The sequence below is a fragment of the Rana temporaria genome, chromosome 11 (genome assembly GCF_905171775.1).
Source record: "Rana temporaria chromosome 11, aRanTem1.1, whole genome shotgun sequence".
In the NCBI taxonomy this organism is placed as follows: Eukaryota; Metazoa; Chordata; class Amphibia; order Anura; family Ranidae; genus Rana; species Rana temporaria.
In genome coordinates this window covers 28,552,173-28,574,910 of record NC_053499.1, presented here as the reverse complement: position 1 = coordinate 28,574,910, position 22,738 = coordinate 28,552,173, and the positions used below count along the sequence as shown (strand labels likewise).

Below are 22,738 nucleotides of genomic sequence, written 5' to 3'. Positions count from 1 at the left end.
GGGGCGGAGCACGACACTCCACACCATGGAGAAAGCCTGGCATTTCTGTGTGGAGTTACAGACAGAAGAACAGGAAGTGAGGATTTCTCAGAGAATAGGATGTTTAAAAGCAAAATCTAAGGATGAGGTAAGTGAAGGAGGACTGCACTAAGGTAAAGGAAGCTATTTAGAAAAAAAAATTGTACCTTTACAACCCCTTAAAAAGAGAAGTTTTATAATTTACCTGTTCCACTGCCTGTGCCTTAGATCTCCATTTCTCTCGAATCTGGCTGAAGAATCTTCCTCTGACCGCTTTTTGGAGTATCAGATCTCTGGTCTTCTGCTGCACTCAGTGGGTCCACTTGCTGGCCGTATCAGACGCAAACTCAGGGCACAAAAAAAAATATACCTTTTGAAGTGTGCCACCCACCCACCTCAAGGGGTTAACTGCTTGTTCTTGTCTATGGGTAGAATAATAAGATTATTATAAATACTGTCCTTATTTTTTATTCTCCACTCTCTCAATGAGTTGGCTGAAGAATCTTCCTCTGACAAACTTTCGGATGATCGGTGATTGGCCTTCGGGGGTTTTGGATCTCTGGTCCTCCGCTGTGCCTAATGGTTCCACCTACTGGCCATATCAGACTCCAACTCTGGGCACAAAAAAAAAACTACCATTGCAGTGGGGTACCTAATGCTGCAAGGATTTAAATGCTTGTCTTTGCCTAGAGGTAGAATAATAAAATTATTAGAATCTTGTCCTCATTCCTCATTCCAGTAGGGTCGCTCTAGTGTTAGGACCAAACCTGCTAAGCCTCCTCCCTAAGGTGCTCCTGACACCGGTGGTACTCCTGCTTCCTCCAATGTACGATGAATAGTCCTGGATCAATCATGAAGCAAAAGTCAGAAGAGTCAGTATTCCTTAAAAATACTTGGCCTGGGTCAGTGACTCAAAGTTTTGAAGCCTGTTTACATACCTGCAGCCATGTGGCAATTTTAATTCAGCAGATTTAATCTGAGATGTGGCACAGTTGGTCAAATATGCCCACTGAAGTCAATAGGAAAGTGCTACAAAACTGTATACCAAATGCAGTTATGGCAGTTGCCAGTGCAGTAGTTTAAAGCAAGTGCCTTGGATGCCTCCGCGTGGCAATAGTGGGCAGCCGGGTCACTCTACACGTAGAATGATCTTCAGGGCAAACGTTCTACTTTGCCTTACCATACTCTCCTATTTGAGGGTGATGGCTTGAGACCAGACCCTTTCATTGTCCTGACTGTGCTTACTCTACATGCTAGCCCCTCATTCCTCTTCGGGCTTGACAGACAGATTTACACACAGTGTTAACCTTTAAGTATGCTCCCTGGCTTGAATGTACATTGTGGACTAATCCACACAGAGGACGAAGTTGCAAGTTAACGTCTTTACTGCATCAATTCAAGTGGCCGCATAACAGCGACGGGTCCAAGACCGCAACAACAGTACTCAGTATATATGGGAGGTAAGTCGATCCCTGCCTGTTAGGACTATGCCTCATTCCACAGTTCAAGTGATTGGCCTATGTTCTCTTCAGCTATAATCTGCCATGGCTTCCTTCCCATAAAGGGGGGGGGGGGGGCAAGGGGCAAAGCCCCAGTTTCACCACCAGTAGAATATTGTTAGCGGTCAGTGGTGGTTCGTCCATGGATGGCGCTGGAGCACCGCCCCCTTTGGCTCTCACCGCCACTGAGTCTAATAACATAGATTCATGCATTGCACAAATCTATGTTATTATCGCCGCTGTTCTATTCAGATGGTCGGCTCTCATGTCCGGCCATCTGAATAACGGCAGCTGGTTGGCTGTACGGAAGTGCCTATCAGAGCTAAAGGGTCCCGGAAGCTTATACAAGGAACGCACTGGGGATGCGCTCCTTGGATAAGACTGACAGGTGTCTCAGCCAATCTGGTTGGCCGATTCTGGCTACCGGTAACCTGAGACGTCTGTCAGTCATCGAGGACGGTAGAAGGACGGTAGAAGACATCGAGGGACATGGATGGCTGACTCCAGTAAAGGTAAGTTCCGGGCGGGGGAGGAAAGGGGCACTTTACAGGGCACAGCGGCGACATCAATGGGCACAGCGGCGACATCAATGGGCACAGTGGCGACAATAGACACAGTGGGGACAATTAAAGGGCACAGTGGCGACAATTAAAGGGCACAGTGGCGACAATTAAAGGGCACAGCGGTGACAATTAAAGGGCACAGCGGTGACAATTAAAGGGCACAGCGGTGACAATTAAAGGGCACAGTGGTGACAATTAAAGGGCACAGTGGTGACAATTGATGGCACAGTGGCTGTGTTTGATGGCATGGCACAGTGGCTGCGTTTGATGGCATGGCACAGTGGTGACAATTGATGGCACAGTGGCTGCGTTTGATGGCATGGCACGTTGGCTGCGTTTAATGGCATGGCACAGTGGTACGAATTGATGGCACAGTGGCTGCGTTTGATGGCATGGCACAGTGGTGACAATTGATGGCACAGTGGCTGCATTTGATGGGCACAGTGAGGCTGCAATATTTTTTTCCGTTTGCGCCCCCCAAAAATCTTGAGCACCAGCCACCACTGTTAGCAGTAGAATATCGTTGTCTCACTTCCCCAAGGATCCTAAGAGGGATCCCCAAGACTCTCTGCTCTCCCTCAGCGGAGGGGGATAGCAGGAACACAGCAGTCTGATCTTTCTTCTTGTTCTCCAATCCCCGGAAACCCTTGACCCTCTTCCCTTTGTGACTTTTAAAGGGGCTCCCAGCCTTCTCCCAGTGGGAGAATGCACCATTAAAGAGTATCTACTCTGCCCTACCTGCTTACAAGTTCATTGTAACATCCCCATTGGGATTGAAAAAAAAAATGGCATTCAGGAGGCAGAAGTTTTACCTCCTGTAAACCTGCTCTAGACTATCTAAAAACAACACAGTCCGCCATTAATCACTTTTCAGAGGGCAGGTATAGCCTGTCGCTCATATCAATGAGCCCTAAGGATTCACCAAGTCCTAATCCTGGATGGAGTCCGAATTGCAGCCTCTGTTATGCCAACAGAAAGTTCTCCACCTGTTATTCTTCTGCTTGCAAAACCTTCCAGGCCGAGTTCTGCCTATGTGCAGGCTTAACACATCCGCTCCCAGCAGTACAGGTTTAATATAATGACATCATCACCGTGTTCCCCAAGCTGTCACCATCAACCATCCAAGGCCAGATGTAGCGAGCATGCATACCTGGTGATACTTGTCTATGATCCCCTTTGTTCTGTTCCAATAATAATATATTACAAATGTCCCTGTGTTTTGCAAGTCCTACTATAAGCTCCCATTTTTTATTTTCCTTATGCCTGTTCTCAATGCATTATTCTTATAGTCAGGCACATTGAATCTGTCTCCCAAAGCCGTACACAAGATAAATGCTCCAATCTAGAGGCAGCACCTTACCAGCGGTGGCCTGTGTTTAATAGTTAAAATAAAACAAGCCTGTTGGGAGAGCAGACTCCAGAGCGAGCCGATGACAAGAATTGATTGCGATTATGCAAAAGGAACATTTTGTTTGTCTTAAAACCATACAGACTTTTTTATTTTTTTTTCGTTTTGCAATCACTCATCACCACTGCCACCGCCAAAGAGGGAATAAAAAAAAGAGTTCTTTATTTGTCAGCCGCTGCCCTCGCCGGTCCTCGAAAGATCTGCAAGATTATGATTAGGGTTCATTCATCAAGCTCGGTAGTGCACACAAAGGCGGGAAAACGGCACTTGATGGATTTTAGCTTTTTGAGAATTTTGTTTTGTGATTTATCAGAGCGCATTGTGCAGCTTTCATAAGGTATTTTACTTTCCCTACTCTAGATGACCACTAACATAAATTACCACAAAGCTTTTGCTATATTTTATATTCGCTCTTTGGATTATCTTGCGTCATTAGATGTTCATTCGCACCAAAATTTATTTGTAGAAGCAGCAGAAGTAGACACAGATTGCAAAGGGTTCCTATTAGAGGTGCACCGAAATGGAAATTTCAGAAACCGAAACGAAACCGAAATAAAAAAAAATGTAGGCCGAAACCGAAATGACCTTTTTTTTTATTTTAATAATTGTCTGTTAAAACACCACCCCCACAATCACCTCCTGCCAGCTCCTGCCCCCCACCACCCCCTGCCCCCATCTACTGCCCAGCTCTTGCAGCCATCACCTCTGCCCCCCACCACCTCCTGCCAGCTCTTGCCACCATCACCTCTGGCAGCTCTTGCGCCATCACCTCCTGCTCACCACCACACCTCCTGCCAGCTCTTGCCGCCATCACCTGCTCTCACCACCACCTCCTGCTCTCACCACCACCTCCTGCACCCACCACCACCTCCTGCCACAATCGGCTCTTGCCACAGTCACCTCCTGCCCCACCACTGCCACCATCACCTCCACCTCCTGCCATGGTGCCACCATTACCTTTTCCAACATCACCTCATGCCCCCACCACCTCCTGCCAGCATTACCTTCTGCCACCATCACCTCACCACCTCCTGCCACAGTGGCAGCATAACCTTCTTCCACCATCACCTCATGCCCCCACCACCTCCTGCCACCATCACCTACTGCCACCACCAGCTTCTTTATTACCTTAAAGCTGGACATGGCTGTGCTGTGCTGGACATGGCTGTGCTGTGCTGGGCTCAGGGCTGTGCTGTGCTGGACAGGACTGGACTGTCACGGCTCCGTCCTCTGCCTATTGCGAGTGCACTGCACGAGCCAACAAGTGTCACTGCCAAAGTAACCCTCATGAGTCCTTCTGACTCGATCGGCTATTCAAAATTGGCGCCGGGTGGCGCCATTAAGTAACTGCGCATTCGACGCCCGGCCGAGCGGATACGAGCTTTCCCGAGCCCAGCCGGCTGCGGGCTCGGGAAGGCTTGTATCCCCCTGGCCGGGCGGCGAATGCGCAGTTACGTAATGGCGCCACCTGGAGCCATTTTTGAATAGCCGATCGAGTCAGGAGAACTCAGGAGGGACACTGGGACACTTTGGCAGTGACGCTCGTGCAGTGCACTCGGACGGAGCCGTGACAGCCAAGCGGCCATGTTTTTATACGGCACCCGATGCCCATTATCGACATTTTTAAGCTGTTTCGGCATGTCGCCAAAACAGCTGTTTTCGGCCGATAGTATCGCACCGATATATCGGTGCACATCCCTAGTTCCTATACCAAGAAACAGTAGAGTGCCCACATTTTTTTAACACTTTTTATTAGACGTGTCACCAGGAAGGTATTTCTGCAAAAGCTGCATAAACTGTGGCTTAGGCAAAGGTCCTCTACATACAGTGCCTTGCAAAAGTATTCACCCCCCTTGGCATTTTTTGTGTCCTGTTGCCTCACAACCTGGAATTAACATGGATTGTTTGAGGATTTGCATTATTTAATTACAGAACATGCCCACCAATTTTATTTATTTTTTTCATTGTGAAGCAAACAACAATAGGCCAAAATAACAGATTCCCGGAGGGAAAGGTCCCAAACAAATATCGGTTTCAAGATGCACAGATTTTGACAATGTCATTTAGAAATGTCATCGTTATGGATACCTGTTTGTTGCAGACTTTAATATTTCTGTACAATTCTTTAGATTGATACACCTGAGACATGCCTCTCTTCAAAACTGGTCTCCCTGGTCGGCCTGTAGTTCTGCCCACATGTGAGAAAGGGAAAACGAATGAGGCAGGCCATGCTGAAAGCCCAGCTAGATCTCAGCGTTGCTGCCAGACACGCAGGACTTTGAACCTTGCATGGGACCAGGATGCAGCGTTGATGGTAGATACAGAGGTTTGCTTACTGCATACAGTAGGCAGGCAGGAAACGTGATATTGTACATAAAAGATGGGGGCAATAAAAGTTTTTGTTTTAACACTACACTTCTTCTTTTTCTATAAAATTAATGGGTTCCCTGAGAAAGTTCTTTTAAGAGTCAAAAGGTTTGAAAAAGGGTTGTCTTAGAGAATTGAACAGGAGAATTTCAGCACAGTAGTTTGCCTCTCCACAGATGTCTCTGTTTCAATCCTGTGCCACATTTTTCCATTCACTAGCCCATACAGTTCAGTTCATCCTTTCTGGCATAAATCAGCCGTTTCGGCATTGATTAGGCCTAAGCTTTAGGACTCCTTATTGGAGGCTGGTCCCTACGCAGAAGGCCATGATCAACTGTGAAACGCAAAAGTACACCTCTATCAAGACATGCAAACTCAAGGCATCGCCTGTAGCCCCTGATGACTACCATGTACTTCTTCTCCTATCACGGACAATATGGCTAAAGCCAGGGCTTTTTTTCAGCGGCAACGCATGGGAAACGCAGTTCTGGCACCTCCAGCACTGAAGGGTGTGCTGGTGGGTCTACTGCTGCAACTTCGGGGGATCTGTTGTCACTGGGGGGGGGGGATCATTTGTTGTTGGGAATGCCTATTTTGCTGGTGTGGGATCTGTTTTTGCTGGTGTGGGATCTGTTTTTGCTGGGGGGTCTTATGTTACCTCGGTGGTTCATTATTGCTGGGAAGGGTCTACTATTAAGGGAGGGGTCTATTGTGGCCTGAATATCTACTTTATTGTTACTGGCAGAGGTGTATTGTTGCTGGGAAGATCTGTTGTTGTTGGGGGGGGGGGTACTGTTGCTGGTGAGGGATCCTATTGTTGCTGGTGGGGATCTTATGTTGCTAGGAGGTCATTTGTTGTTGAATGAATGAATGAATGAAAAACTTATAAAGCGCGGCGCATGCGAACTGAATCGCTTCTGGGCGCTAGTTGTTCGTGTCTCATGACATCAAAAGAGCAGAGTTTTGATCTGTCTTCTGAAAGTCAGGTGGTTTTCCTCCAACCGAATGCTGGTTGGTAAAGCGTTCCATAGTCTAGGACCCTGAAAAGCAAACCTTCTTTCTCCTTTGGACTTGTATTTGGTTTTTGGTACCCTGACCCAGATTTTGGTCGGTGGATCGCAGAACGCGATTCGAATTGTGAGGTTCTATCTTGTCGCAAAGATATTGCGGAGCTTCCCATGGATGCACTTATGTGTCAGGCAGAGTGCTTTAAATGCAATTCTGTCTTTACTGGCAGCCAGTGAAGGGTTCTCAACGAAGGGTGAGATTGATTCCCATTTTTTATTTCCCAGTCACCAGTCTGGCGGCCGTATTCTGAACGACTTGCAGACGGAGATTGGTACTTTGGGAGTCAGAGGTACAGTGCGTTAGCATAGTCCAGTCTGGAATCACGATTGTTCCCACCACGACTGCTACGTCTTCTTTGGGGATAAATGGAATAAGTCTGCGTAGTAGGCGCAACAGATGGTGCGCTCCGCTGACTACTGACCCTATTTGTGCGTCCATTGTCATGAAGGTGTCGAAGATGACCCCGAGACTTTTGACTTTGAGCTAGGGGTGATGATTTGGCCCAGAATGGGCGGGGGTGTCCAGGTTGTTGCCAGTTGACTCTTTCGGCTGGCGTGAAACATAAGGAGTTCTGTTTTTTAACTGTTGAGTTTAAGATAACTCTTTGTCATCCAGTTTTCTATCAAAGAGAGACATTTCTCTAAACTGGGATGATGATCCTTTTTGTTGCAGATGCGAAAATACAGTTGCGTATCGTCTGCATAGAGTGATAGAGTAGTTCTTGGCTACTGATAATATCAAAGAGGAGGGCGAAGATAGATGTTGAAAAGCACCGGTGACAGGGGGGATCCTTGGGGGACTCCACATGACACGTGCGCTTTTCCGACGTGAAAGAACCCAATTTAACTGTTTGTGATCGGTTTTCAAGAAAGGAAGAAAACCATGGTAAATCACCTTCTGCGACTTCTGCTACCTTGGCTAGTCGCATCAGTAACAGTTTGTGGTCTACCGTGTCAAAGGCTGCGCTTTAGGTCCAGCAGAACCAGGAGACAAGATTCTCCTTCGTCTGCGGCCTCGAGGGCATCGTCCCATATTTTGAGTAAGGCCGTTTCTGTCCCGTGTCCGGGACGGAAGCCAGATTGTAATGATCCAGTAGATTGTGGGTATCTAGATGCTGTTGCAGCTGTTGTACCACTACTTTCTCCATTATCTTGGAGAGAACATTTAGGCCTGTTATGGGACGGCGGTGAGTTGGGGTCCTTGGGATCCAGGTTAGGTTTTTTCAAGATGGGCTGGGATTGTGCCCTCTTTCAACAGGGATGGCACTGTGCCTTCCTTAAATGACTGGTTTATAAGCTGTGTGATGGGTGGTGCCAGGATGTCGGCACATTCCTTCAGCAGTTTGGTGGGGATGATATCATTGGGCGATGTGCTGTTCCGCAAAGCACCAATGATATTTTTTGTGGTATCGATGGAGGGATTTACTGTTAAGGGAAGTGTTTGCTGATGCTGGCTGCTGGAGATCTACTGTATTGTTATGTTGGGGGTCTATTGTTGCTGGGGGAACCTATTTTTTGCTGGCTGCACAGGATCATGCTCAGAGCTGGGTAGGGGATGGAGACAAGCGGTGACTTGGAAGTACCTGCACCTGTTCTCTGAGAAAAAAAGCCCTGGCTAAAGCTTATTACAGACATCAAGCTAATCAGTTAGTACAATCTAATTTAGTACAATGGCCTTCTTGATGTAAATTAAATGGATTGTATAGATAGGCTCCCACATTACATAGTTTTGGTAAATCTAAAGGAGATGATACAGAGATTATACAAAGCAAACCTGCAAATGTGCAATAAAGTAAAACTATATCAGTGTGCTGGGACACAGAAGAGGCTTTTCTGGCTAATACAGCCATCAGCAGGCATTTTGTGAATGGATCTAGTTCACACTAAAATGGAAAATTAGACATGCTAAAACATCATTTGGGGGGGAAATGAAAAAAAAAGAACAAATATGTTCATTTCTTCAGATTGAGATGTTATGTCTGTACAGGCTCTCAAAGACCCTAGTGCTAGATGATTACGGTACTTTTTTCCTTTTTACTGCAAGGTAGTTCCAGAGTGGGAGTCCATCAGTATACTTTATGTCCATATGTTTGCTTTCAGATGCATCGACATGCATGATGTCAGAATGGATCATGTGGTCGCCCTGCAGCGCCTCTTGCGGAATGGAATGCGATCCAGAGAAAGATACGTGAAACTATTCCCGGAGGATGGCTCTTTGTGCAAAGTGCCAACTGAAGAAACTGAGAAATGTATTGTCAATGAGGAATGTGGTGAGTAGAATCTACCTCTATACTGTATGCTGCTTTGAATAGAAGGGAAGAAGTGAGACCCCCCCCCAGTGGGGTCATAGACAGAAATAAAAATGTAACAGTAATTTTAACTCTTGGACACCATGTCCAAATCTAAAAGGAAGAACAATTGTCAGGCTCTTGGATTTATACACATTTTCTTCATACTTGATTCTTGCATTAGTTCATTGGTTGACGTAGATGGACTAAAGTATTCAGCCATCTCATTGTGGGAATGTATTACCAAAAGAAGTCTCAAATATGATGTGCATCCAATTTCTAAGCATCTTACCCACCGGATATAAAACTTACCATTCTTATATTACACCAATTACTAATAGTGTAAATTACAGTACTGCTCTGTGCACCCAACATGACACCACATTTGATGGCTCTTTCTGGGATAAAGTACATAGCATGTTGGCAGCACAGGGGAAGCACATGCGGTCAGTTTTAATTTTTTTTTGTGTTAGTGTTGGCATGATGTTTTTCCTTTCATGTGTTAAGAGACCCTTCATGGGCAGAGGCCAAACCACTACACCATCAGTAGGATAACGTTTTCTGCTAGTGACAACCTGTCCCAGCACTGACCACAGAGACATTTTGAGGAAAATAGCACTGAATACTGAATTTCCCCAAAACCAGTTCTTCTACACACATTACACTTTATTTGCTTCAGCCCCAAGATATGTAGGAAAGCTGCTGTATACTTCACAAGGCCTTGCACCAGTGGCGACTGCTCATACTGGGCGCGTGGGTGGGGTGGTGCGTGGACCTTCACCCTCTTAAAGTGGAGTTCCACCCAAAAATGGAACTTCCACTTTTTGGAACCCTCCCCCCCTCCGGTGTCCATTTGGCACCTTTCAGGAGGGAGCAGATACCTGTCTAATACAATGTATTTGCTCCCACTTCCTTGCATAGATCACCTCGGTGACCTACGCCACTTCCGGCGCCTACACTGAACCCCCGCTGTCTTCTGGAGACACACAGTGAAGCCGCAACACTTAATTTCCTGATTCCTCACCGAGGAAGGCGACGGGGCAGCCGAGCGATTGCTCGGCTTCAGCTGGTGACATCGTGGGCACGCTGGACAGGTAAGTGTCCATATATTAAAAGTCAGCAGCTGCAGTATTTGTAGCTGCTGGCTTTTTTTTTTTTGTGGGACCTCCACTTTAAGGATGATTCTGCCTCTCCACCCCTCCTTCCTTCCTCTGCTGGAATAGGGTATTGTTTATTGTTTTTTTTGTAAAGTCCATCCTGCCTTCCCACGCACGTCACAAATGACGCACACACTGCCCGCTGTGCCTTCTGGGATTTGTACGATGAATAACCTAGGAGGCATAGCCTTTCATTCAAGAAAAGGAGGAGGGGGCGGACCTATCAGCGTTTCATCCAAAGGCCCGCTGCACCTGGATCGATGACACCAGAGAAAAAATGTCGGCGTGGGTCAACGCTGGATCCACTGGATGGGTGAGTATATGAAATGTCCAGATACCACCATCAGGTAACCGGGGCAAAAAAAAATGAGGAGTTTCGCCGGAGTTCCTTTTTTAAGCTCATTATAGCTTGCCCATACATACTGTACCATGAGAAGCAGGTCAAAATCCTCTGAAATTTATAACAAAGTAGAGCAGCCCTGAAGCATTATGTAAAGCCTGGTTAATCTAGCTGCTTTTATATTTTTGATGCTACAAGCACTCTTCAGCAAGGGAGAGAGAAAGAGGAACATAAAACAAGAACAGAATGAATTATGGTTAAAAAAATCTAACAATGCTTTATTACTGTTGTTTTTACAGAGCCAAGCAGCTGTATAGTAACAGAATGGGGTGAGTGGGAGGAATGCAGCGCCACCTGTGGGATGGGGATGAAAAAGCGACACAGGATGATTAAGATGACTCCAGCGGATGGGTCCATGTGCAAGACCGAGACCCTCGGAGGTGGAGAAGTGCATGAATGCCTGAGTGCCGTATGTATATGTTCTATTCTATACTGACTTCCATGCAACAGTAGACCTTTCATTGTTTTTTATATACTTACAAATGAATGCTGAATGGTTTTTGGCCTCTAAGTGAGGGCAAAGAACACGTTTACTTTAACACCCCCCAATGTTGCCCATGTACTTACTTCTCCTTTACTCCCTAGCTGTTTTGCTTACTAAAGACAACCCTATGTAAGCTCCAGATGGAGCGGACAGCCAGGGCCGATCCTAGGCAGGGTGCACGGGGTGCTCCGCACCCAGGCGCCGCAGAGGTGGGGGCGCCGAAGCTCCAAAGTGCTCCCCTCCCTCCTCCCTGTCTGTGTCCAGAGGTGGGAGCGCATGTAGCAAGTGCTGCGGTTCGCCGTCCCGCCTCTCTTTTCTGCTGGCAACTGACAAGAGCGCATACCTCTCACTGTCTAATGGGGACACCTGCTGGAGGACTCTGATGGGCGACACCTGCTGGGGTGGACTCGGATGGGGGACACTAAAGAAGACTTCTTAGGGGAGCATCTCTGTGTTTGAGTCGTAGCCATGGAAACATTTGTAAAGGGAGGAGTTAGTTAAATGACCATGCCATGTTGGGGCACCAGAAATATTACTGCAACCAAGGCGTCTGTGACCCTAGGATGGGCCCTGCTGACAGCCAGTCACTGAGCATCAGAATTGTCTCTAGGAGTCACTTGTTCCTCCAGATCCAAAAGCATTGAGTGGAAAAGAAACATCTATAGGTGACAGAGCTAATAACCTAGAGCACCTTTACAGCGTAGTTGGGCTCAATTCAGCTGAGGCTTCCTCTCCAGAGCAACCTTGGACCTGGAGCCACTCTGGAATTGCAGCAGACAAACTTGGGATACTGCCAACTGTCTTATACAATGTGTTTGATGCAATTAAGAATTAGTTACTTTTGCAAAGTGAATTTTCACTTAGCAGTTTCCTTACATGCATAATGCATACGTAGCACTACCCCCGTAGGAGCTGCTGGTTTAGATTTGGGCCTTGCACCTTACCTCGTTCCTCGTTGTCTAGGGGTTGAGAGTCTGTAAAAAGTTCAATGTCCACAAGTTACAAATCCTTTTTCTTTCACTTTTATTTTCCAAACAACTTGTAGAAGCAGAGGGATGAGGATCAGGGGAAGGTTCAGGTGCACAAGGCAGATCACTAGGGAATTGCTAAACTTCAAAGTCACACTCACCACTTCTCTCGAGTGGGTATTGCTCACCCGGATAGGCCCCTCTCGCCTGGCCTAGCAGCCGGGATGATGCCGGACAAGAATAATCTCAGTCTCTGCCACAGACCGGTACAAGTTCAGATGAGAGATTCCGGATCCTCTGCCACAGGATTGGTACCCGGAGATCCAGCCTTACAGTTCTAGAGCCTTTAAGCCTCCCGGCACATACTGTAAGGTATTGTACGGCTACCGGTGCATCCTTCGAGAAGTTACCAGGCCTCTCCCAAAGTACCAGCCTTCCGCTCGGTCATTTCCAGGACAGGTCCTCCCCTGGTTTCCTCCATTTAGTGGCTTCCTCCCACAGGATTACCTCAAGCATAGGCCCCATCAGGACAACTGGGCCTACCCAGGCAGGAATGCAGCCTCGGACCAGCATGGTTTCGAGGCTAAAAGTCCACAACACCAGGAGGCCAAGAGGGCCAAGAGGCGGAAAAGGGACCCCAAAAAATGGCGTCTGCCCTTAAGTACTCTTCCCCAGCATGCCCAGCTGGAGACCACTCCCACTGGGCTGTTCCCGGGGAAAGAACACCCAATACACCATGGCCTGCCTTAGATCCAACATTGGCCTGTGGTGGTATCACCACCCACAGGCAAACAAAGGGAAATCCCTCCAAGCACAGCGATAGCCGGAACAGAGGCTGATTTAGCCTTAATTAACAAAGTCTGAGCTAATTATCAGCTCAGACCACCCTCTAAATTTGAACATAGAGCCCGGGTCAACAGGAGCAGGGCGCTACACATATAGAGGATAGATCCCTTCCGACATTACTGTCCTGATAATTGTTTTGTCTCTAATAATCAGATACAATCCCATGTGTCCTCTCACCATGGTCGGACTGGAGCGACTGTAGCGTAACCTGCGGCAAGGGATCCCGTACACGACAGCGGATGTTGAAGTCACCGGCTGAACTTGGGGACTGTAATGAAGAGCTGAAACAAGTGGAGAAGTGCATGCTTCCCGAGTGCCGTATGTATAGATAATCTCATGTGCTGGATGGTTAAATCTGAGCAGGAATTGTCTGGGGCCCCATTGGGCACTGTATCGGCCACACAGCAGCTAGTCATAAATACTCTTTTTGTCATGTTGTCATGCATTGGGAAATTAGAGTGATATGTTATTACAGAGTAATGGCAGGTTACCATAGTGAACCATGTTCCTCATAGTTTATCCAAATGATTTAGACATGTGCAGAACGGAAAAATCTGTTTTGTTTTGGATAGATTTATTATGTCACTAATTCCTTTTCGGAATTTGTTTAGTTTAGTTTCGTAAAATTTTATTTTGTTTAGATTCCGCGACAAAGCTTTGACTGTAAATTCCAGAACTATGATCTTAAACCATGTTGCTTTCCAACAATTTTCTAATGAATTCCACATTTTCAGACCAATTAAAATTTGGATATGTGAAGAATAGTTGGTTTCATAACTATGAAAACTGTTTTGTTTTTTTTCGAAATTTTCGTGTTAGGCAAAAACAATAAAAAATCCCAGTAGTGATTAAATGCCACCAAAAAAAATGATAAAAATGTCATATGGGTACAGTGTACAGTGGCACAATTGTAATTCAAAGAGTGAGAGCACTGAAAGCTGAAAATTGGCCTGGGAAATATAACCAAGTGGGCAATATAACCAAGTGCCCAGTAAGCAAGTGGTTAAAGAGCTCAATGGCTACCTGTATGGATGTTTTTTTGTTTTCTGCAGTGTTGTTTATAAACGGCGCCCCGGAGTCCTACTTAGGGTTGCCACTTGTCTGGAATTCACCCGGACAGTCCTGGTTTGCAATCGTCTGTCCGGGTTTCAGACCTTCTGAAACACGGACATATTATTTAGAATAAACTGAAGTTCCTCAAGTCACTGAGTACCACAGTCGGGACTGCACACGGGGGCCCCGCCCCCATACATGAACAGGAGAGGAGAGAGGGCTTGATTTCCTCTTGCTCCTTTTGCCCTTACCCCTCTGTCTATCCAGCCACACTCCATTACCTGGCATTCAATGCTCGGGAAAGGGATGTGTGGCCTGGAAATTTGAAGCTCAGCAGCCGGCAGATACATTGTGGATGAAAGGTGTCAATGCTTGAGCCTCCATCCTCGGGAGAGTGAGATCACCATCCAATGCCTGAAGTCTCCCTCCTTCCTTCCTTCTTTCTCTTGCCTCTGAGTGAGTGAGTGTGTGCACTCAGATAGAAGGGGTGCCCTGTGGTCTCCAATGTAAGGGGGGCTTTGGGAACCCTCATTTAGGGAAAATGCTGGGAACTCTAAAGTAAGTGAGAGCTTTGGTGAGCAGAAACCCCCTTACATCAGGGTTCCCCTTTACACCAGATTCCACAGCGTTCCCCCTTAAAATAAATTGCTGTGCGCCACTAAAGTGTTCAGGTTTGGATTGAAGAAAAGGTGGCAACCCTAGTCCTGCTGCCTGCTGTTTTTCTGCAATATAATGGTATTAAGGTAGTTAAAGTAGGTAGGTGATCAATTATACAAACTTGCTTGAGGTTGCTTGAAATAAAACATTTAGAATAGGGTGACCAGATATCCCCAGTTACAGAAGAGACAGTCCCCTGATTGAGGACACTGTCCCCAAACCAAGTCTGTCCCTGGTTTTGTCCCCAGATTGGATTTAATAGGGGACAGGGGCAATTTCAAAGACAGTCAGTGCAGAATTAAAATAAAAAAATTAGAATTACACCCCCCGCTCCGCCGTGCCTACTAGCATAGGGGGGTTGTATTTTTCCCCATTATCTGAGCCCCTTTCTGATGATCATGTGCTGGTCGGAGCGGAGGGAATATTTCTTCAGTATCGGGCGCATCGCATTCAGCTCCGCTTACATGTTCTTCTGCCTTGGCTCAAGTCCTGGCCAGCCACCTGCCTATCTCCTTGCCTTCCCTGGCGGAGTGATCTTCCTCTGCTCCCCATCCAGTAGTAGCCGGAGCCCAAAGAGTAAGACTTGAGAGGCTGTGAGAGTCGCTGATTGTTGCCATTACTAGTAAAGAAAAAATATGTCCCCGGATTTCATTTAAAAAATCTGGTGACCTTAATTTAGAAGGGAAATCAAAGGAAAAGGTAAGTGAACCAACAATGCACTAGCTTAAAGGAACCAATTTAGAAAATAAAAGACGAACCTTTACAACCCCTTTAAGCTAGATCATTGTTGGTTCACTTACCTTTTCCTTTGATTTCCCTTCTAAATGTTTTTTTCTTTGTTTTTTTCTTTGTCTGAATCTCTCACTTCCTGTTTCCCTCAGTAAGCTTGCCCCCATCATCCGAAGGGAAATCGAAGGAAAGGGTAATTGAAACAACAATGCACTAGCTTAAAGGAACCTATTTAGAAAATAAAAAACAAACCTTTACAACCCCTTTAACCACAAAAAGGGGAGGGAGGGAGAGAAGTTGTCCTGACGCAGTCTCTCTCTCTCTCATGAGTGAAGATCTCACCAGGATCCTCCTACTGGTCTACCCCTGAAGCCCCTCCCGTTTCCTCCACTCCACCAATCCAGTAGCTGTTCCCTTATTATTTACTTTAACCTACTGTACCTAACAACTCCTACTGATCCAAACCCTTTTAACCCTGTCATCCGGCCCTCCGTCTAGGTTTCTTTTTCCTTACTCCGGGCTTTTCTACCTCTCCAAAAAGATCTCACAACTCAAATATAACCCAAAGTATAAAACAAATACTGTATTTATTGGCGTATAACCCTCGCTTTTTTACCCCGAAAATAGAGGGTAAACTGTGCTTGCATGTTATACGCAGGGAGCTGTGTAAAGTTTTATTCCTGAAACTTCCCTCTTAAAGTTAGGGCGCGTGTTATACGCCGATAAATACGGTAATCAAATTACAGTGTTAACAAGTGGTGCTGATACCTGCAATATCTAGGCTTCAGCACAACAAAATGAATGGCAATACTGGTGATGACTCCAAAGGAGTCAGAAAGTGAAGACACAAATATAACTATATGGATCTTCTTATAGTGACATAATGAAAAGAGTGAAGCATAAGTTTATATTCAGAACCAACATTCAGCTAAAATGACCATAGCAACTATCCAATCCTTCATGTATAATATTAATAGACGTTGTGAAGTGATAATCATAACATTCAGTCCACTAGTTTGTGCTCATGTCCATACACTCTGTACGAGTAATCATGGATCCAATAGCAAACTCCAGTGAAGATTGTGTACTTCGCTCAAAAAAAAAGTGCCCTCCACCAGTCAAACTATGGGCTCACCTGCCGGGAGACCCTGCCAAGGGTCTGAACCCGCCTTCCCCTTAGGGGTATAAATCCAGTGGACTGCAACTTCCCTGGGAGTCCTTGGACTCTTGTTCCCTTAGGTGGTATACCTCATACACATGTATCATGTAAGCAGGAGAAATCTGACACAGTCGGGTTGATTTACTAAAGGCAAATAGACTGTGCTCTTGCACTCTGCAAGTTGTAGTTGCTCCAGAGCTTAGTAAATGAGCAGACGCTCTGCCGACTTCTATCATCCTATCAAGTGCAAGCAAAAAATTACGTTTTTTTTTTATTTTCCTTGCAGGCTTATACTTGAGTCAGTTTCCATCTGCAGCCTCATGCACCTGATCTCCCAGCGCTGTGACGTCAGTCTAGTCGGCGACCGTCCAGTGTAACAATGCCCCCCGCCTCCTCCCGAACACTGAACTCTGACTCACTGCTGGGAAACTGAGTGTTCCGTCTATCACGGACGATGAAAAACGAGGAGGAGGCTTTGTTACACTGGACGTCCACCGACTGACTGCGTGAAACAGCGGGAGATCAGGTGTGCAGATCGGAACAGTGGTGCATACAATGGGCACAGTGAGGCATGCAAAGGGTACAGTGAGGCATACAATGGACACACAATGGGCACACTGAGGCATACAATGGGCACACAGAGGCATACAATGGGCACGGTGAGCCTGCAAATGGGCATTGTTGACCCTCTTTTCCACTTACAGTAGCTGCTGCATTTTCCACCCTAGGCTTATACTCCAGTTAATAAGTTTTCCCAGTTAATACGTTTTCCCAGTTTTTTGTTGTAAAATTAGGTGCCTTGGCTTATATTCGGGTCGTCTTAAGCCCTGTACACACGATCGGATATCTGATGGAATCTAATCCGATGGATTTTTTCATCGGATATCCGATGAAGCTGACTTTCATCAGTCTTGCCTACACTCCATCGGTTAAAAATCCGTTCGTGTCAAAACGCGGTGACATAAAACACTACGACGTGCTGAGAAAAATGAAGTTCAATGCTTCCGAGCATGCGTCGACTTGATTCTGAGCATGCGTGGATTTTTGACCGATGAATTTCCCCACAGACGATTGTTTTTCTATCGTTTATTTAATCATAACAAACATTTAAAACAGGTTCCTTTTTTTTTTTTTTTCACCGATGGATAAAAAACGATGGGGCCCACACACGATTCGTCCGATGAAAACGGTCCATTGGTCCGATCGTGTGTACAGGGCTTTATACTCGAGTGTATACAGTATTAATATACATAAAGGATTGGATAGTTGCTAGCTGTATCTTCACCATATGACACCTTTGGGGTCATCACCAGTATTGCCATTTATTTGTTTGTGTGGAAGCCTAGATATTACACAGGTATCAGCAGTGCCGATCCTGACCTCCCTGGGGCCCTAAGAGCAAAATGACATGTCACATTAAAGTTGAGAAGCAGGGGGGGGGGGGGTGCTCCCGACAGTGACATGTCACATTAAAGATTAACCACCTGCCGCCCGCCTTAAGCAAAAAGACGTCGGCAAAGTGGTTTCAATATCCTGGGTGGACGTCATATGACGTCCTCAGGATATCGAGCCGCTGCGCGCCCCCGGGGGCGCTCATCGCGGCGATCGTTGTTGCAGGGTGACACCCTGCAGCACCGATCTAGGTAAAGAGTCTCCGGCTGATCACGATGTAAACAGGAAAAGCCGGTAAGCCCATCCATGCCGCCTATCAGTGCCCATCCATGCCACCTATCTGTGCCCATCCGTGTTGCCTATCCGTGCCCATCCATGCCACCTATCAGTGCCCATCCGTGCCGCTTATCAGTGCCGCATATTAGTGCCCATCAATGCCACCACATCAGTGCCACCTCATCGGTGCCCATCAGTGAAGGAGAAAACGAACTTATTTACAATGTTTTATACAGTAGGTGAACCCGATTTTGTGTCAATCTCGCTCTCTTTCTCAGCGAGATTGAGCACCTACGAGCCCCATCGCGGGAGCCAGCGCCGAGCTGGCTTGCCGCGATGGATACAGAGCCGTCATAGAAGCGACGGGAGATCCGACTTGGATTCCCGCCAATTCTACACGTGTGCGGCGTTTGTTATGAATCCTGAAGGGGAAGTCCCCGCCGGATTTTAAATAAAAATCCGGCATGGGTCCCCCCTCAGGAGCATACCGGGCCCTTAGGTCTGTTATGGGTTGTAAGGAGAGCCCCCCCTACGCCGGAAAAAACGGCGTAGGGGGTCCCCCTACAATCCATACCAGACCCGTATCCAAAGCACGCTACCCGGCCAGCCAGGAAGGGAGTGGGGACGAGCGAGCGCCCCCCCCCCCCTCCTGAGCCGTACCAGGCTGCATGCCCTCAACATGGGGGGTTGGGTGCTCTGGGGCAGGGGGGCGCACTGCGGCCCCCCCCACCTCAGAGCACCCTGTCCCCATGTTGATGAGGACAGGGCCCCTTCCCGACAACCCACGTGGGTAGGTATCACATGGGTAGGTACAGAGCATGATGGGACTGTGAGGCCTATATAGGTCCGATGCAAGGCGCGCATCCGTCATTTCAGCGAGGAGGACCGGCGTGGCAACATCGGGAGAAGGAGAGAAGTGAAGAACATGACGTCACAGCACGGAAGAAGAACTCATCACAGCACGGAAGGAGAAGACGTACATCACGGAAGAAGACACCGGACAGCGAGACGAAGAACCGGGGTGCGCCGAGTCAACAACGGAGAGCGGCGAAGACAGAAGGAGAACCCCGGAGAGTTGAGAAGACCCGTCGGGATAGCGGAAGAAGAAGAGCCCCGCCGAAGACGCCGGAGGAAACCCGCCGGGGGGGTGGGGGCTTTTTTAAAAGCCACCCCCCCCGGCGGTGGAAGAGAACCAGACGGCGGCCCCCACCCACCCGAAGACGTCAAAGAAGAAGCCCCCCCTGGTAAAAGAGCTAATAAAGAAGACAGGGGGCGGCCTCCGGAGCAGAAAAATAAAATATTTTAATACACTGTGTGGTTTATTTGTGTTTTTACCACTTTTCTTGCAGGTGAATGGGTAGGGGTACGATGTACCCCATACTCATTCACTTAGGGTGGGGGGCCGGTATCTGGGGGCCCCCTTATTAAAGGGGGCTCCCAGATTCCGATAAGCCTCCCGCCCGCATACCCCGACAACCAACGGCCAGGGTTGTCGGGAAGGGGCCCTGTCCTCATCAACATGGGGACAGGGTGCTCTGAGGTGGGGGGGGCCGCAGTGCGCCCCCCTGCCCCAGAGCACCCAACCCCCCCATGTTGAGGGCATGCAGCCTGGTACGGCTCAGGAGGGGGGGGGCGCTCGCTCGTCCCCACTCCCTTCCTGGCTGGCCGGGTAGCGTGCTTTGGGTACGGGTCTGGTATGGATTGTAGGGGGACCCCCTACGCCGTTTTTTCCGGCGTAGGGGGGGCTCTCCTTACAACCCATAACAGACCTAAGGGCCCGGTATGCTCCTGAGGGGGGACCCATGCCGGATTTTTATTTAAAATCCGGCGGGGACTTCCCCTTCAGGATTCATAACAAACGCCGCACACGTGTAGAATTGGCGGGAATCCAAGTCGGATCTCCCGTCGCTTCTATGACGCGCTTGCTGGGATGTGCTGTCACTATTCCAGTGAGTGTGAGATGTCGGCGAGATCTCGGCACCCTGTCGCCGAGTATCAGCGCGACGCTGTCGTGCTAAAAGCACAATATCACAAACACCTACTGTAACTGAAAAAAAAAACCTTTTTTTTCAAAATTTTCGGTAATTTTTTTTTTTGCAGAAAATAAAAATCCCAGAGGTGATCAAATACCACCAAAAGAAAGCTCTATTTGTGGGTACAAAATGATAAAAATTTAGTTTGGGTACAGTGTAGCACGACCGCGCAATTGTCATTCAAAGTGCAACAGCGCTGAAAGCTAAAAATTGGTCTGGGCGGGAAGGTGTAAAAGTGCCCTGTATTGAAGTGGTTAAAGTTGAGAAGCGGGGGGAGGGGGTGTTCTGCTGTCAGAAATGACATCTTACTTTAAAGTGAGAAGCAGGGGGTGCTGACTTCTTACCTCTTCTCCCATGCAGCCAGCAAGTTGAGAAGCGGGTGAGGGGCCAAAAATGACTTCTCACCGGGCGGGGCCTCTAGTAATTTAGGGGGCCCTCCGCAGCTTGCATAGTGAGCCTAAAGGCCGGATCGGCCCTGGGTATCAGTACCACTTGTTAACGCTGTAATTTGATTATTTGTTTTATACTTTGGGTTATATTTGATTTGTGAGGTTATTTGGAGGGGTAGCACTTCACTCTATAGATATACAGTAACATTGATATACCCCCTGGCAACCACTGATAAAAGGAGTTTATCAGTGTAATCCGGCTGATACAAGCTCACAGACTTGTATTGGGTAACTGCTTGCCTTCTCCTCTCTAAGTATTTTGAATAATAAAATATAATAAGTGTACATGCGAAGGCTGTGACAGTAAATGTTTAGTTATTTAACAAAGCAATATACAGCACCTACCAAATTTGTTTCCAAATGATGCCATTGTAGCTGATGTAATGGACTCTGCTGTAAATTGTTCTCTAATGTCCAATTGCTGCATAGTTACTGCAGCTTGTCTCTATCATGTCATTTGGGTGCATTATTTAACACCAGGCCTTCAATTTAAGGATTCGGAATTGCAGAGCTGTCTCTTCAGGAAGGGGGGGGGGAGAGAAAAACGATTTCATTTTACTAAACAGACTATAGAATTAGAATGTCCTAGCAGAGATGCAAATTGAGGGGAACCCAAAGGTTGCTTAAGAATGGAAAAAGTGACAAATTACAGTGGACTGGAGATGAGCAAATAATGAGACGGCTGCCAGCCTACAGACTTCGCTTCCACGATTTGAAGGAGCTCAACAGATCTGCTTTTTATGTCATAGATTTTAGATAAAAGCAACACTGTCCCTATTGTGGAATAAGGAAGAAAATAGCACCCACATTGCCACATCCGTATATAATATGTTGAACAGAGAAAAAAAGGGGAGCCCAAAGATTGAACCCAATTCGGACTTTAACGGCACAGTAAACAATGAGGATGTACACAAAATATAATTTTAATAGAAAAAAGACACATACCGTATTTTCTGCACTATAAGACACACTTTCCCCCCCAGAAATATGTGGGAAAATGTCCCTGCGTCTTATAGTGCGAATATACGACAGGCACCGCCCTCCGCCCAGTGCATATTGCGGGGCAGCATTAAGGCGAGAAACAAGCCCCTCTCTGCAAGTCCCGACTCCCACACACATAACTGTCCCCAGCTACAGATCCCCAGGCAGACCTGCAGTGATAAAAACAGCAGCGAGACTTTGCCGGGGAGGGAGGGCGGGAACTAGCGTCCCATAAGCGGCCAGTGAATGGCCACACTCTAAACAACTGACGGAAGCTCCGCCTACCCTCCTCCGTGGCTCAGCTCAGATGTGCTCACCGCGCTGTCTACTAGTAAACACAGAAGCCTCAGTTCTGTGCTTGCTAGCTCTGAACGCATCTGTCCTGCTGGCTTCCACAGAATCTCTGAGCTGCTGCACTGAAACAACGGAGACAGTTGCCCAGCGCTGTGTGATGATGGGCAGGAGGTGGGGCATTACACGCTGAGCTTCAGATGTCCGGATGGTGACCCCCATGCCTGATGATCCCATGGCTGCCACTGGCAAGTGAAAAGAGTTGCAGTCACAAGTGCTGTACACTGCGTGGGTAAAGCCAGAAAGAAGGGGGTTATGGATGGGTGGGTGTGCAGATGTGAGTAATGGACGGGGGGTCAATGGTCAGTCTGCGTTTATCGTTTATGGCAATGGCCAGGCTGCGTTTATTGCAATGGTCAGGCTGCGTTTATGGCAATAGTCAGTCTGCGTTTATGGGAATGGTCAGTCTGCATTTATGGCAATGGTCAGTCCATGTTTATTGCAATGGTCAGTCTGCGTTTATGGCAATGGTCAGTCTGCGTTTATGGCAATGGTCAGTCTGCATTTATGGCAATGGTCAGGCTGCATTTATGGCAATGGTCAGGCTGCATTTACGGCAATGGTCAGGCTGCGTTTATGGCAATGGTCAGGCT

At 47.4% G+C, this 22,738-nt stretch overlaps 1 protein-coding gene across 1 annotated transcript in view; it reads left to right on the top strand.

The window, feature by feature from the left end:
- SPON1 (spondin 1) overlaps window positions 1-22,738 on the top strand; it is a 343,817-nt gene that overhangs the window by 313,702 nt on the left and 7,377 nt on the right. Inside the window, 10 exon segments of the mRNA XM_040328285.1 lie at window positions 5,618-5,647; window positions 5,649-5,681; window positions 5,684-5,745; window positions 5,747-5,802; window positions 9,023-9,082; window positions 9,085-9,192; window positions 11,007-11,140; window positions 11,142-11,162; window positions 11,164-11,176; window positions 13,219-13,383. Coding sequence (XP_040184219.1) covers window positions 5,618-5,647; window positions 5,649-5,681; window positions 5,684-5,745; window positions 5,747-5,802; window positions 9,023-9,082; window positions 9,085-9,192; window positions 11,007-11,140; window positions 11,142-11,162; window positions 11,164-11,176; window positions 13,219-13,383 — 682 coding nt within the window.